The 16211-nt window shown below is 42.8% G+C and overlaps 1 protein-coding gene across 9 annotated transcripts in view; it reads right to left on the bottom strand.

Annotated features, from left to right (window-relative positions):
• LOC147120133 (calcium-responsive transcription factor-like) overlaps positions 1-16211 on the bottom strand; it is a 73557-nt gene that overhangs the window by 15467 nt on the left and 41879 nt on the right. For 8 of the 9 annotated variants that reach the window (XM_085985698.1, XM_085985700.1, XM_085985699.1 and 5 more), the window contains 3 exons: positions 14168-14311; positions 7098-7337; positions 5246-5408 (listed from right to left, as the gene is read on the bottom strand). In XM_085985698.1, the coding sequence (XP_085841824.1) occupies positions 5246-5408; positions 7098-7337; positions 14168-14311 (547 nt within the window). The remainder of the gene's footprint in view (positions 1-5245; positions 5409-7097; positions 7338-14167; positions 14312-16211) is intronic. The other variant, XM_085985705.1, reaches the window with a different exon arrangement.

The raw sequence follows: 16211 nt of genomic DNA, 5'->3' as shown, positions 1-16211 counted from the left end.
TAAAAAAACACCGTACCATCCCATTGGTAACAGACAGGTTGAGAGATACAACGCTATCATTTGGAACGCTGTTCGTCTTGCGCTGAGGTCACGCAACCTACCAGACCAGCAGTGGGAAACTATGCTCCCTGATGTGTTGCATTCCATCAGGTCTCTGCTTTCTACGTCTACCAATGTCACACCTCACGAGCGATTCTTCAGCTTCCAGCGTCGCTCCACCCATGGGACGCCTCTACCGTCATGGTTGGCAGCTCCCGGCCCCATGCTGCTCCGAAGATTCGTCCAATCATCGAAAAACGATCCTCTCGTCGATGAGGTAGAACTCACAGACGTCAACCCCACGTACACGCACGTGCGGTACCCTGATGGCCGCGTTTCGCTCCGGGACCTGGCTCCCTGTCCGTCCGGTTCCACGGACCCAACCGATAGAGGGACCCACGGGGATGATGCAGACACTCTGCGCTCCCCTGAAGATGACGCCCTACCTGGGGCATCGAGAGATCTGCCAGCTGCCCCACCGGATCCACTCGGGGAGCCGAGAGCTCCCCGTGGGATGGCCACCCGAGGCCAGGACGCCGGTCAATCCCCGGCTATCCAACAGGATGAATCCAGTTCTGCGCCTGTACGGATCAAGCGGCCCAGGGACCAAGACACGGTCCGGGGAGACGTGCCTTCTAGCCATAAACAAAAATCTAAAAGACTATGGCTATTCGTGGTCCGCCTAATCCGCTAAGAGGAAGTCGTCGGACTTCCAAATCTTTTAAGCAGGAAGAATGTTATAAATCTCATCATTCATCAAGAAACTACTCGTGAAATAACGCTGGACGGCCAGCTGGTGGCGCCGTCCAAGGAGTATAAATACTCGGGCGTCGGCCCCAGCTTGCCAGGGACATTTTGTAAGACAAGGAACTAGTGAGGTACAACTGGACCTCCGTGTTCTGAAACAAGTTGATTAAAGCCTTGCTTTATGCTCAAACCAAGTGCGTAGTGAGTTTTATTACGTCACAGACCAATTAAATACATACTTTGGTTCTGTCTTCACAAAGGAGGACACAAATAACCTCCCAGAGCTGTCGGGGAACATAGGGTCTAATGAGATGGAGGAACTGAATGAAATCAGTATTTGTAGGGAAATGGTGTTAGGGAAATTGATGGGATTGAAGGCCGATAAATCCCCAGGGCCTGATAATCTACATCCTAGGGTACTTAAGGAAGTGGCCCTAGAAATAGTAGATGCATTGCTGGTCATCTTCCAAAATTCTATAGACTCTGGAACAGTTCCCATGGATTGGAGGGTAGCTAATGTAACCCCACTATTCAAAAAAGGTGGCAGAGAGAAAACGGGGAATTATAGCCGGACATCGGTAGTGGGGAAAATGCTGGAGTCCATTATAAAAGATGTAATAGCAGAGCACTTGGAAAACAGTGACAGGATCAGACAAAGTCAACATGGATTTACAAAAGGTAAATCATGCTTGACTAATCTGCTGAAATTTTTTTGAGGATGTAACTGGTAGAATAGATAAGGGAGAACCAGTGGATGTGGTGTATTTGGACTTTCAGAAGACTTTCGATAAGGTCCCGCATAAGAGACTGGCATGCAAAGTTAAAGCACATGAGATTGGGGGTAAGGTACTGACTTGGATAGAGAACTGGTTGGCAGACAGGAAGCAAAGAGTTGGAATAAGCGGGTCTTTTTCCGAGTGGCAGGCAGTGACTAGTGGGGTACCTCAGGGATCGGTGCTAGGACCCCAGTTATTCACAATATATATTAATGATCTAGACGAGGGAACTAGATGTAATATCTCCAAGTTTGCAGACGACACAAAGCTGGGTGGGCGTGTGTGCTGTGAAGAGGATGCAGAGAAACTCCAGTATGATTTGGATAGGTTGGGTGATTGGGCAGATGCAGTATAATGTGGATAAATGCGAGGTTATCCACTTTGGTGGCAAAAACAGGAAGGCAGATTATTATCTGAACGGCAATAGATTGGGAAAAGGGGAAGTGTAACGAGACCTGGGTGTCCTTGTGCACCAGTCGCTGAAGGTAAGCATGCAGGTGCAGCAGGCGGTTAAAAAGGCAAATGGTATGTTGGCCTTCATAGTGAGAGGATTCGAGTACAGGAGCAAGGATGTCTTGCTGCAGTTGTACAGGGCCTTGGTGAGACCACACCTTGAGTATTGTGTGCAGTTTTGGTCGCCTTATCTGAGGAAGGATGTTCTTGCCATAGAGGGAGTGCAGCGAAGATTCACCAGACTGATACCCGGGATGGCAGGAATGACGTATGAAGAGAGATTGGGTCGATTAAGCTTATATTCGCTAGAGTTTAGAAGAATGAGAGGGGATCTCATTGAAACTTATAAAATTCTAACAGGACTAGACAGACTAGATGCAGGAAGGATGTTTCCGATGGCAGGGGAATCCAGAACCAGGGGTCACAGTCTAAGGATAAGGGGTAAGCCATTTGGGACTGAGATGAGGAGGAATTTCTTCACCCAGAGAGTGGTGAACCTGTGGAATTCTCTACCACAGAAGGCAGTTGAGGCCAATTCATTAAATATATTCAAGAAAGAGTTGGATATATTTCTTAAGGTTAAAGGGATCAAGGGATATGGGGAGAAAGCAGGGACAGGGTACTGAATTTGGATGGTCAGCCATGGTCTCATTAAATGGCGGAGCAGGCTCGAGGGGCCGAATGGCCTACTCCTGCTCCTACCTTCTATGTTTCTATGTTTCTACCATCCGCCATAAACTTGAGCTCATCTAAAACTCTGAGGCCTGTATCCTACCTCGCACCAAGTCCTGTTCACCCATCACCCTTGTGCTCATGGATCTACATTGGCTCCCAGTCCTGCAATGCCTCAATTTTAAAATTCTCCTCCTGTGTTCAAACCCCTCCATGGCCTCGCCCCTCCCTATTTCTGTAACTTCCTCCAGCTCTACAACCTTCCAAGATCTCTGCACGCCTCCAATTCTGGTCTCTTGCGCATCCCCAATTTGTTTTGCTTCACCAGTAGCAGCCATGCCTTAAGCTGCTGAGGCCCTAAACTTTGGAATTACCCCCCCTCCTAACCCTCTCCACCTCTCTCTCCTCCTTCAAATCGCTCCTTAAAACCTACCTCTTTAACCAAACTTTAGGTCACCTGTCCTAATATCGCTATGTGACTCGGTGTCAAATTTTGACTGATAATGGTCTTGTGAAGAGCCTTGGGATATTTTACTATGTTAAAGGTGCTATATAAATGCAAGTTGTTGTTGCACCTGATAGATGACCACCAGGTTTGGCTGCCTACCAAGTATTACAAGACATTTCTGAAAATCTGGGGGACAAGGTATGTCTAGGTGGAGTGCCATAGCCATTACCTGAATCATGTTCTCCTAGATTATCTTTGTTGGATCCCACATTGGGATCGGCAAAGTTTTGGCAGACATATCCACTAGGTCCAATATGGGATCCTTGCTCATCCGTGTTACAGGCTGGACCCCTAGCTGTGAAGTAACCCTTGTACTCTGCTCATCAAAATGTATATATCGAGTCAGCAGTCCATCTGAAGCCTCACATCAAGGCCTGAGGGTTTTATTGGATTAGCAATTGCTCCCCATTTCCATATCCTACTCCTCTGCCTCTTCCCTATAACAGAAGAGAAGGCCATCTTACTTCTTCGGGTAAAAAGCCACCTGCTCTAACTGACTTCCATTGGCTGATGCGGACTACTTCTTATATTGGCAAAGATTTTATGAAACGGTTATGCAGTTTACCAATGGTGACCACATCCAGAAATAAAGCCTTGATGGTTGAGGACATCAAGCTAAAAGAATACTTAAATGAGCCCCTTTAAAGTGCATTCCTCAGACACTCATATTTGTTTATTTCTCCCCTCTTCCAAAAGGATATATTTCAATGGTCACCTGTGCTGCCTAGCCTGCTGAGTATTTCCAGCATTTTCTGTTTTTATTTCAGATTTCCAGCATCCATGGTATTTTGCTTTTGTATGTTTCAATGGTGGTCACAGCCCCACAGTATGTTGTCCAAACGGACATTCTTCATGTGTGAACCATGACAGTAAGTTGCAGTGGCTATTTGACCATAGATAGCAACACAGCTGATCACGTTCTCACCCAATGTTCACGTGCATTTTCCAGCACGGATTACTAGACAGCAGTCAGAAGCAGGAACTCTGACCCTCCCTAGCTCAGCAGCACTGAGATCAATTGTAGTGCCTCAATTTTTACCCCATCTGAGTTCAGCTAACAGAGCATAGATGGGGAAATCATACTGCAACCTTTTAATCTGCACTGGACGTTGCCTACTTTTGTGTTTTTAGATGAAATACTATTAGCAGGTCAGTGCCAGGGTCTCAGCCGCTTCTAGCTGCAGCTTGACATGATGCAGCCTGAATTAATATTGTTTTAGGGACTGAGACAAACTGGATACTGGTCAGGAACTGAGAAGCGCTGGTCACTCAACTAGTGTCATGTCAAACAATGGTGGATGAATCTGTGTGGGGCCCAGACCCTGAGACTGTTTCCTACTTATGTCTGATTCTATGTCTTGCCTGGCAGTACCTTACTGAGCTGGATCTTGAAGTCTCTCTGTGAAAAAGGAATTCAGCATCACTCTAGAGGCCAGCATCCCTTTTAGCAATTGAGCTCATCATTTAGAGTGTGAGGATTCATGTTTGGAAAAGTCATGCAATGATGAAAGGCCAATATTGTGGGTTTCTGTGATTGGGAAACATCTGAGCAATTGGTGCACATTTTGAAGCCAAGCACTGGTACAAGGCTGGGGTTGTTCAGGGTCAGATTAATTCAGGAGGACTTGGATGGACCATAATCTAAGATGGCATCATTCAAACAACTTTGTTTTTTTAGCCCAAACTAGAAAATAATATTCAAGAACTAAACAAAAACATTTGCTCTACACCTCAAAGAAATAAATGAGAAAACAAAACTTAACTAGCAAAAAAAAAACCTATGACCATTGATAGAACTTTCTCTGGTGTGGGAGACAAAAACACAGGTCTGCTGCCCATGACATGTATAGAACTGAAGACCTGTCACAGACTGAGGCTCTGATGGAGTAGACTGGCGAGTAGTGGGAGAAGATCACCTTGCTCTGTGGGCAATGGCAATTCCTATTTGCATGTGAAGGTTGAACAAATCAGGAAGAATATTCCATTCCCCAGTGCCACTATTAATCAGCTCAATGAGTTACTTGCACACCAGAACAAACATATATCTTACTGCTGCAGTCATCGATCCGGATGTGTACTCCAGCTCGCCTCTCTGTAGTGCTAACTGTGCTTCGTGGATGTGGTTTTTGATGTCATTGACAGTTGGGAAGAAGGAGAGATTGTGTCTCTCAGGAACATCATCAGGTTTAAATAATTCCCGTTCCACAAACTTTCTGCACAAAGGAAAACAGATCATCAATTACAGCCCAGCATATCACAACCCAATAGGACATAGCTCAGCCCACCCAACGTCAGATAATGAAACATCCTGACACAGCCCAATGTCACACATGGTGACAAAGACTAACTCAGCAAGACACAAAGCAAAACACACAGCCCAGCCTGACCTAACTGACATAGCCCTGACCAAATAGAACACACTGATGAGGTTCAAAAGGCTTATAGCCAGCCAAAAAATGAATGAACTATAATTTAAAGTGGGAATGACTAACAAAATGGGTAACAACTGGTTGGATTTGTATCTGCTTGGCTGCTTCTGAATTCTCCCCATTCTGATCCATTTACAGATGGTCGACGACAAAAAACTGGCTGTGAGGAAACAGAGTTAATTTCAGGGTAGCTAACAATTATTAACTCTGATTTTTTTGAGTGTCAATTATATGGCTTTTAATTTACATTCCTCACATGGTCAGCCTCAGTACTTTTTTCCAACAAGTTTCACCAGCACTCATTACGTAAATGAAAATAGCCAGAAAAACAAAAATAAGCCAAAGGATTTTAATCGCAAATCTCTGCATCTGACTTTTAAAAATAAATTTTGCTGACAAGACAGCCCACTTTATGATAGAATATCAATTCAATTCCTATATAGTCTTATTCTTAGTGGAAAATTGCATGTCCACTGAAGGAAAAATATAAAAGAATATTAAAGAAAGCTAACAGAGTATATATGACATAATTCACAACACCCTTTTGTATCGTGACTACAGAAAATAAACTGCAGAATTAACCAACTGTCATTTTATAATACAAGCATCCTGTACATACATGGGGAATTATTAATGTGGGATTATTTACATACAGTAGTGACATACAATTTTGCATTGTTCTGTAAGTATATTTTCTATATCTGTCTAAGTTTTCTCATTTTCCTGAAGTACGGGAAAACAAAGCTATAAAAACATAAGAATTAGGAGCAGGAGTAGGTCATATGGCCCCTCGAGCCTGCCCGGTCATTCAATAAGATCATGGCTGATCATCGACCTCAACTCCACTTTCCTGCCTGATCTCCATATCCCTTGGTGTGGAGATGCCGGAGTTGGACTGGGGTGGACAAATGTAAGAAGTCACACAACACCAGGTTATAGTCCAACAGCTTTATTTGAAATCACAAGCTTTCGGAGCGCTGCTCCTTCTTCAGGAGAAGTGGAGAAATGCATAAAGACACAGCTTATATAGTCAGAGAATCATGTCAGATGTTTACAGGTAATGTTGCCAACTGCCATTTATCACACCTCGGCAGAGAGATAATCACAGCAATCAAAGGTGTGAATGGTCTGACTGACCTGTTTGGACACCATTCACACCTTTGATTGCTGTGATTATCTCTCTGCCGAGGTGTGATAAATGGCAGTTGGAAAGATTACCTGTAAACATCTGACATGATTCTCTGACTATATAAGCTGTGTCTTTATGCATTTCTCCACTTCACCTGACGAAGGAGCAGCGCTCCGAAAGCTTGTGATTTCAAATAAAGCTGTTGGAATTCGAATCTTATACATTTCAATGAGATCACCTCTCATTCTTCTAAACTCCAGAGAGTATAAGCCCAATCTACTCAGTGTCTCCTCATAGGACAACCCTCTCATCCCAGGAATCAATCTAGTGAACCTTTGCTGCACCTTAGCTGCTTCCGGACCATGTAGACCTGGTCAATTCCCTGAGCAACCAGTTCTCGAATCTTCTCAGTGACCCGTGGGTGCAGACGAGAAGGCAAGATCCCATTTTCATCCATCATCCCAACATCTTCCTCCTCAATGGAGACAAATGGTGGAGGAGGTGGCGGCGGAGGTGGTGGTAAATAGGAGCCGTCTTGATCATGGTACTGGTGAGCCTGTGGCGTGGGTAATTGCACATACCACCTGTGGCAACATGAACATGGTCAATAACACTGTGGGTAAAACCGGTCAGTGGTCAGAATAGAATTCTGGCAACAAACTCCCAGTACGACGGGCCCCATGTGAGAGTCTCTATAAACCTAAATCATTTCACCGGCTCGCCTGCAGACTGAAAGAGATACACAATTATGATCATTAGGCAAAGAGAACCATGATCTTTTCAAATTCGCAATAGAAAATTGACCTTGTGTTGCAAGAAAATCATGTGCTCAGATGTAATGAGGAAGCAATAGTTCCCGCCCCTATCCCAAGTTAATAATTCTAACACTCTACTGTGAAGTAACTCTGAACACGCTCAAAGGTAGTAATCTCTGGATTACTCCCAGTGCCATGCGCTAGTGAGAGTACAAATAGGAGGATATGGCAGGTTAATGCGTGGCTAGAGGCATGGTGCAGGAGGGAGGGCTTCAGATTCCTAGGACATCGGGACCAGTTCTGTGGCAGGAGAGACCTGTTCAAGATGGACGGGTTGCACCTGAACAGAGCTGGGACCAATGTCCTCACGGGCAGGTTATCTAGTGCTGTGGGGGAGGGTTTAAACTAATTTGCCAGGGGGGGTTGGGCACCAAGATGTAGTATTAAAAAGTAGAAACAAAGTGCACAGAGGACTGGGAGAGACAGTTAGAATTAAAAATAATACAGAATTAGGTGGGATCACAGAAAATACAAAGAGGTTTAAGTTAGGGTTGGAGTGCACGTTCGTAAATGCACGAAGTGTTGTTAATAAGGTGGGTGAACTGCAGGCGCAAATAGCCAGGTGGGAATATGGTGTAATGGCAATAACGGAGATCTGGCTCAAGAAATGGGAGGATTGGATGCTTAATATTTTTATGGGTACAAGCTATTCAGGCAATATAGGACAGGAACAAAAGGAAGAGTAGCAGTTTTTATTAAGGAAAATATTACAGTGCAAGAAAGAATGTCCTTGAGGGGTCAAAGACAGAATCTATTTGGTTGGAATAAGAAACAATAGAGGAACTATTACGCTACTTGGTGTAATTTATAGGTCAGCAAATAATGGGAAGGAGAGAGAGGAGCAGATTTTAATGGAAATTACTGAGGGGTGCATGAACTATAAAGTAGTGATAATTAGAGACTTTAACGACCCAATATTGAATGGGGCACTGATTAGGTTATGGGCAGAGAAGGGGAGAAGTTTATGAAGTGTGTTCAGGAGAATTTTCATGATCAATATGTTTCCTGCCAACGAGGAAGGAGACATTGCTGGATCTAGTCCTGGGGAATGAAGTGGGTCAAGTGGAGAATGTCACAGTGGGGGAGCATCTCGGGAATAGTGATCATAGTATCATAAGGTTTAGATTAGTTATGGAGAAGGACAAGGAGCAATCTGGAATAAAAAATACTTAACTGGAAGAGGGCTAATTTCAGCAAATTGAGGAGGGATCTGGCCTGGGTAAATTGGAATAAAAGACTGGCAGGCAGAAATGTAATGGAGCGATGGGTGGCCTTTAAAGAGAGATGGTTCGGGTACTGTCAAGGTACATTCCTACAAGGGGGGAAAGGGAGGACAACCAAAGCCAGAGCTCCCTGGATGACGAAGGAGTTAGAGTGTAGGATGAAGCAGAAAAAGGGGACATATGACAGATGTCAGTTTGATTTAAAAAAAGGGAGAATCAGGCTGAATATAAAAAATAGAGAAGTGAAAAAAGAAATAAGGGGGCAAAGAGACAGTACGAGAATAGATTAGCGGCTAACATAAAATAGAATCCAAAGGTCTTCTATAGACATATTAATAGTAAAAGGGTTGTCAGAGCAGTGAGGCCGATTAGGGTTCAAAATGGAGATCCATTGGTGGAGGCAGAAGGCATGGCTGAGGTACTAAATAAGTGCTTTGCATCGGTGTTTACCAAGGAAAAGGACTTTGCCAAAGTTAAGGTAAACAAGGAGGTTGTCGGGATACTGGATGAGATAAACATAGAGATAGAGGAGGTACTAGAAAGGCTGGCAGTACTTAAAAGTGGATAAGTCACCTGGTCCAGATGGGATGCATCCTAGGTTGCTCAGTGAAGTAAGGGTAGAAATTGCAGAGGTACAGGCCACAATTTTCCAATCATCCTTAGATACAGGGGTAGTGCCATAGGTACCGCTCCGTCAACCAGCGTCTGCCCCACCTGTGACAGAGACTGCAGGTCCCGCATTGGACTCATCAGCCATCTGAGAACTCATTTTTAATGTGGAAGCAAGTCATCCTCGGTTCCGAGGGACTGCCTAAGAGAAAGAGAGAGTGCCATAGGACTGCAAATGTTACCCTTGCACAAAAAAGCAGAGAAGGATAAACCTCACACAGTTACAGGCCAGTCAGTTTAATGTCAGTGGTGGGGAAGCTTTTAGAAACAATAATCCAGGAGAAAATTAACAGACACTTAGACGAGCGTGGACTAATAAAGGAGAACCAGCACGGATTTGTTAAGGGCAAATCGTGTTTGACTAACTTGATTGAATTTTTGTAGTACCTCCTCTATCTCTATGTTTAATTCATCCAGTATCCCGGGTGGATGAGGGCAGTGCAGTTGATGTGGTGTATATGGACTTTCAAAAGGCATTTGCTAAAGTACCATATAATAGGCTTGTTAGCAAGATTGAAGCCCGTGGTATAAAAGGGGCAGTAGCAACATGGATACAAAATTGGCTAAGGGATAGAAAACAGAGAGTTGTGATAAATGGCTGTTTTCAGACTGGAGGGAGGTATACAGTGGTGGTCCTCAGGGTTCAGTACTAGGGCCACTGCTGTTTTTGATATATATTAATGGCTTGGACTTAGAGGTTCAGGACACAATTTCAAAATTTGAAGATGACACAAAACTTGGAAGTGTAGTAAACAGTGAGGAAGATAGTAATAGACTTCAAGAGGACATAGACAGGCTGGTGGAATGAATGGACACATGGCAGATGAAATTCAATGCAGAAAAGCATGAGGTGATACATTTTGGTAGGAAAAATGAGAGACAATACATGCTGTATGGTACAATTTTAAAGGGGGTGCAAGAAGAGGGAGACCCAGGGATGTTTGTGCACAAATCAGGAAGTTATGCTAAACCTATATAAAACACTAGTTCAGCCCCAGCTGGAGTATTGTGTCCAATTCTGGGCACCACACTTTAGGAAGGACGTGATGGCTTTGGAGAAAGTACGTAAGAGATTTACTAGAATGGTTCCAGGAATGAGGCATTACGGTTACGTGAATAGACTGGAGAAACTGAGGTTGTTCTCCTTCGAGTAGAGAAGACTAAGAGGAGATTTGATAGAGGTGTTTAAAATCATGAAGGGTTTAGATAGAGTAAATAAAGAGAAACAGTTTCCAATGGCTGAAGGGTCGATAACGAGAGTGCAGATTTAAGGTGCTTGGCAAAGGAACCACAGATGACATGAGGAAAACCTTTTTTTTAATGCAACAAGTGGTTAGGGTTTGGAATGCACTGGTGGTGGAAACAGATTCAATAGTAGCTTTCAAAAGGAAATTGGATAAATATACTTGAAGGCGAAAAAATTGTAGGGATATGGGGAAAAAGCAGGGGAGTCGGGGCTAACTGGATTGTTCTTCGGAAGAGCCGGTGCAGTCTCTATAGGCCGAATGGCCTCCTTCTGTGGTGTACTATTCTATGGTTCAGAATTTGCAGTGGGTATGACGGCATACTCTCAGAGTACGCCATCATATCACCTTTGAATGGACCGCAAGTTTGGGAGCGCATGCGCTAAACCCCGAACTTGCGATGTCAAGTTCCGCACCGACGGATGATCCTCACTGCTGGCACAGAGTTGCCCAACTGCCCAGCAATTAAGTACGAAAATGTTATGGCTGATGCAAAAAGGCGCAGGGCGTAAGGGGATACCTCAAAAGATCCAAAGCATCATTAGGCATGTTTTAACATTATTTAGCTCACAAGAAAGTGAAATTGGAACATTACAACAGATGGAAGCACCTGAGCTCAGTTTGAATAATTTAGCTGTGAGCTTCGTAGAATTGCGAACAGCTTCTTTTGTTAGTTTGTTTTAGTGTCTACACATTTAATCTCTATATTATTGAAATTCTGATGTTGAAGCTTGGTGCTGTCATTTCGCCAGTTTTTTTGTGTGGGGCAATCTGAGTGCCACTGTTCAGTTCTCTGTACCTCACGTGGTTGTGACGGGCTGAACTCAACCGATACTAAATCCCAAATAAAGAATGAAATGTTAAACCTAACTATATATTTATATCTTATTTCCTGACATTAAAGCTTTTAAAGTCTCATGGTGCTGTTGTCATTGATCGTGCCCGTTCTGTGAGTGGACTATACAACATTCAGTGTATCAGGTGCCAGTCTGCTGCACCCTCCTTTCTCCTATAAGCCTAATGCAATGGTTCCCACATATCCGTCAGCACTGTAAGAGGAAACTCAGCGCTTCCACTGATTGGAGCACCAGGCCCACATGATCCCAGGTATGCTTCTGCACATGCTGCACCCGAGATCCGTGGGCCATTACACTGCCCTCTAGTGCGCAGCATCAAACAGCAAGTTCGCGAAGGAGGGTCCCCATCAGGTAAGTGCGTATTCTATTCGGATGTCGGCGGCGTACACAGTAGGTACGCTGCCGACTGTAAAATCCAGACAATTAATTCTACAAACTATTGGTGTACCATATTGAGAATAGTGTTATCAAGCTTTTTGTAGTGATGTCATATGTCATAGGTGTAGTTAAATAAAGTAGCTTGCTAGGAATATGTCACTTATGTACTTAACATTTCTAATGTGAACTAAAAGTTAATAGATAATTCTCATCTGTCTTGCAGTGCCAAAGTAAGAACTGCTCTGTGATCTCCCGTTGGACATTTCAATTGCAACTTCAACAGAAGTAACTCACTCTATAGACACGATTTGTAAATTAATTTTTCCTGCAGGATTGAAGTATACATTGTTGAAGCTGGATGTGGCAAGCCATTCTCCCTGCCTGGATGATCTCTGAATGGGGTGAACTTCTTCAGATGAGAGGAGATCAAGGCCCTGAAATACAAATTCTGCTAACAACTCTCATGCTTAAACAAACTACAAAGTAGTGGAAGTAGAACCCTGAGTTTTCCTGGTGATGCACTTCCAATGCTTCACTGTTTAAATAAGAGTCATTTCTGTGCCCATCTTCAACTGTCCCAAAAAGACCCCCCCTCCCCCCCAACATTCAGAGGAGTAACTATGAAATGCTGAACATATCCTTCCTCAACAGTCTCTCTCACTCAAGTATCTGACAACATTAGGTGCCATTCCTTAATAAAAATCATCAGATACAATCCTCCACTGAAGGTTCCTTCAGCAATAGGGGAGGCAGTGACTCAGGCATTGCTGCATTGTAGAAAAGGATGTGAGAATAGAGGCCAGCTTTCTGGTGCCGTGATTGCCACCTTCTGGGGTAAATCATCCTTTGGTCTGAAAGGGGTATTGTTTACTGGTTAAGGCTCTAGCTAGGTATTGTAACTGCCAAGCTAGGCTTTTCAGAATCATCTTCACAATACCATGTCAGAGGACTGAGCGCTGCTGCTTTTTGAAGCTTTTAAGTGTTGTACCCATGTCAAGCAATTCTTTAGTAATTCCAACAGCCTTTTCCAAAGGGCTGATGGAAAATCTTTACTATTTTAACTTTTTTCTGGCTGCACTTGGCTTTGCCATGAATGACGAATTTCTCATACTTGGTAACTTAAAAATAGGTAAACCTGAAGGAAGCTCCTTAAATATAGAGGGATCCTCTGTGACTGTGCAGAGTCTGTCAAGCCTGACTTGAAACAGGTTTGCTGAATGAACCCTTGCCGAAGTCCATAAAGGAAATGCTGACTGAAAAATTGTAGCGGGCTTGTCTACTAATGCTGCATTTATATTACATTAATGCCTTTGGAGACTGTGCTATAATATAAATTAAGCTATGATAAGGCATCGAGAACCACCTCCCAATGTGGATTTTCAAAGGGTTTCTGGCAGCAAAGCATCACCTGGAGCAAACAACTGCGGCACTTACTAAAAGGGGCTTTTCCTCCATATCCTGACTAGCTACGGAAGTCTCAGAAAAATCTAGAATACAATCACTGACCTCAGAAAATGAAAAATGTCAAAGGGCCTTATGTGTCCAACACCGAAGCTGCCTTAGGTTCCAATACTGGGATAAAAATTCAGTTTTATGCTCGGACCATGGCTGATGTGACACTAGATCAGTCCCAATCCATCGGATGAACATTGTGATCAATGCTGTAAAAGGTTTTGTGGACCATGGAGGAACCTCAACTTCTCTCAGCTGGCAAGAATTTCAACTTTGAGGGAATTCTTGGTAACATTCACTGCTAATTCTTTATCAGTCTTGGAGTCCACTTTGAGCTGACCCAACTCTAAAATGGCATATTTGAAAAAAGACACATGGGATGAAAACCTTGTTTTTCTCAGTGTCCTCATTTTAGAAAATTGCAATTGAAAATTAAAACACAATCTTCCCTCAAACACATTATCTTGTTTAGTACCTAAAGTCCTAATACACAGACTGTTATAGTTCCTACATTACAACAGTGACTACATTTCAAAAGTACTTCATTGGCTGTAAAGCGCTTTGGGACATCCTGAGGTTGTGAAAGGCCCTATATAAATGCAAGTCTTTATTTATTTTATATGGTTAGAAAGAGTCTTAAGTAGGGAGCAACAGTTTAACAGAAAGGAAACTTACCAGTCACATGGAGAGTAACAGATTGCTCCTAATGCACTTCGTGATATGCTCCAGCAAGCCAATCTTGAGCCATTTATCTTCTCTACATGCAAAATCCCTACCTGACAACTCCTCCTACATCAAATCCATTCTTCTTCAACATATTGAAGGCTTTTTCCTGCTCTTGTCGAATAACCTTCTTATCAATCTTAGGATCTGTGGGAACCCTGTATTCTGGAAATTTCCGCACTTTTTTAATGTAGATTCTGCAGCAGAATAAAAGTAAATAGCAGACAAGTTGCACAAACATTCTTAAATAGTAACAGAGTATCAGAATAAGAAAGTTAGATTACCTACCTTCTTCAAATGAAAGCATTTTCCACATGTCATAAAAGTAAGCCTAAGTTAAGAACAGGGAATTAATGGAGAACAAAGTCCTTCAAAGCTTTTTGAAGTCATGAAATCATGTATGTACCCTTCCTGTGTTACATAAAGGCTCTTGAAGTGACAGGTCAGTTCTCATCTTGGGTCTTAAATTGGGTCTTCAGTGGAAGGATGTGGTTAAAGTTGGGTTAGTATTGGATAACCAGGTTTGAGCTTACCACGTGGGGGCTGATGGTGGTAGACATTTTTAAGGTAACTAGTAAGCCTCAAAGATTGTTCTGTAAATGGGGTGCTAACCCTAAGGTAGCCTTGAAATATTACTGATTGCTTTTGCAGCCTTCAAGCTGCATAACCTAAGTCTGTTAGTCGAAGAGTGATTTGCTATCAAAACATTCAAGCTATTAAATTTCAGCTCCTAAAACCCAGAAATCTGGGTGTGACAGGAAACAAAATACTTGGGCAGCACTACACAAATCTGAATCGGGGCATCCACCACAGGATGCTGCTCTAGTAAGTTTCGCTGTAGGGTGCACTCAACTAAAAGTAGAGAAAATTCACTTTGACCACAGAGAGAATCTGAAAACTTATTAGATGTGAGAATGCTATCAAGTATATGGCAAAATAAGCCATTCTCATTTCAAATGTGTCCTGCCAAATTCTGGTGAAGGCTGATTCATTTATGTGCCAGTGCTCTGTAAGATATAAATCTGGTTCATGTCCAAAACATGAGAGAGACTAGCAACTTCTCCACAACCCTTCAACTTGGCTCTAGTAAGACAGATGGATTGGTCCATTCATGGCATGTTGAAAAATCTTGATTTGGCCCTCTTGTAAGCAACTATTTAACTTATTATTGAACTTTGTAGTGGTTGTTTGCAACTGAGTAGCTTGTTAGGCCAATTTGAAGGGCATTAAGAGTCAACCATGTAATGTATGACTGGAATTGTAAGACAGGGTAGTCATGGCAGGCTTCCTTCCCTGAATTCAAATTCACAATTTGCCATGGTTGGATCTGAACTTGTGACCTCAGGATTGCTGGTCCAGCACTATAACCATTACATTACTGTACCCATTAAATGTTGTAGAAATACCATCCCTCTAAGGTCCCCTCCAAGTCATACATTATCTTAACTTGAATGTGTATCACTGTTTCTTCATTGTCACTGGATCAATATCTCAGAATTGCTTATCTAACACCATCACCACAAGGGCTGCAGAGGCTCAAAAGGCTGTCCACTACCACATTCTCAAAGCAACTGGGACAGGTAGTAAATGCAGCCTTGCAAAGTTGTCTACATTCCAAGAACAAAAAAACAAATCAGACTACTTGTAGCTGAAGCTGGGGCCTGTGGAATCAGTACCTTAAGACTTAGAAACACAATTTGGGAGGGGGGGGCGAAAGAAAAAAAGGGAAAGTTGTGTTTGGTTTTAGTTCCTGCCAGCCAAAGTTCTTCAAAGGATTCTAAACTCTGCCAATATTGCTCGGGTACGGTAATTTTTCTCCAAATAAATTATTTTTGTATCAAAGCATATTTTTCACACTGCTCCTTATAACTCCATACAACATTTTATTGCAAATTAATTGCATATTTAACAGGAGAGCAATGTCACTAGTTAAAAAAATATTATAACAGGACAGATAAAAAACCATCTAGAGACAGAGAATATAATAAAAAAAGTCAGCATGGATTTCTTAAAGTCATGTCTAACCATCCTAATTGAATTCTTTAAAGAAATAACAGAAAGAATAGACAAGGGCCTTTTATAAGTTGCCACATACAA

Source organism: Somniosus microcephalus, chromosome 4 (genome assembly GCF_052327205.1).
Source record: "Somniosus microcephalus isolate GS21.2 chromosome 4, FLI_Smic_1.0, whole genome shotgun sequence".
NCBI classification, from domain to species: Eukaryota; Metazoa; Chordata; class Chondrichthyes; order Squaliformes; family Somniosidae; genus Somniosus; species Somniosus microcephalus.
The sequence above is the reverse complement of the archived record's forward strand: the minus strand, read 5'-3'. Positions and strand labels throughout refer to the sequence as shown.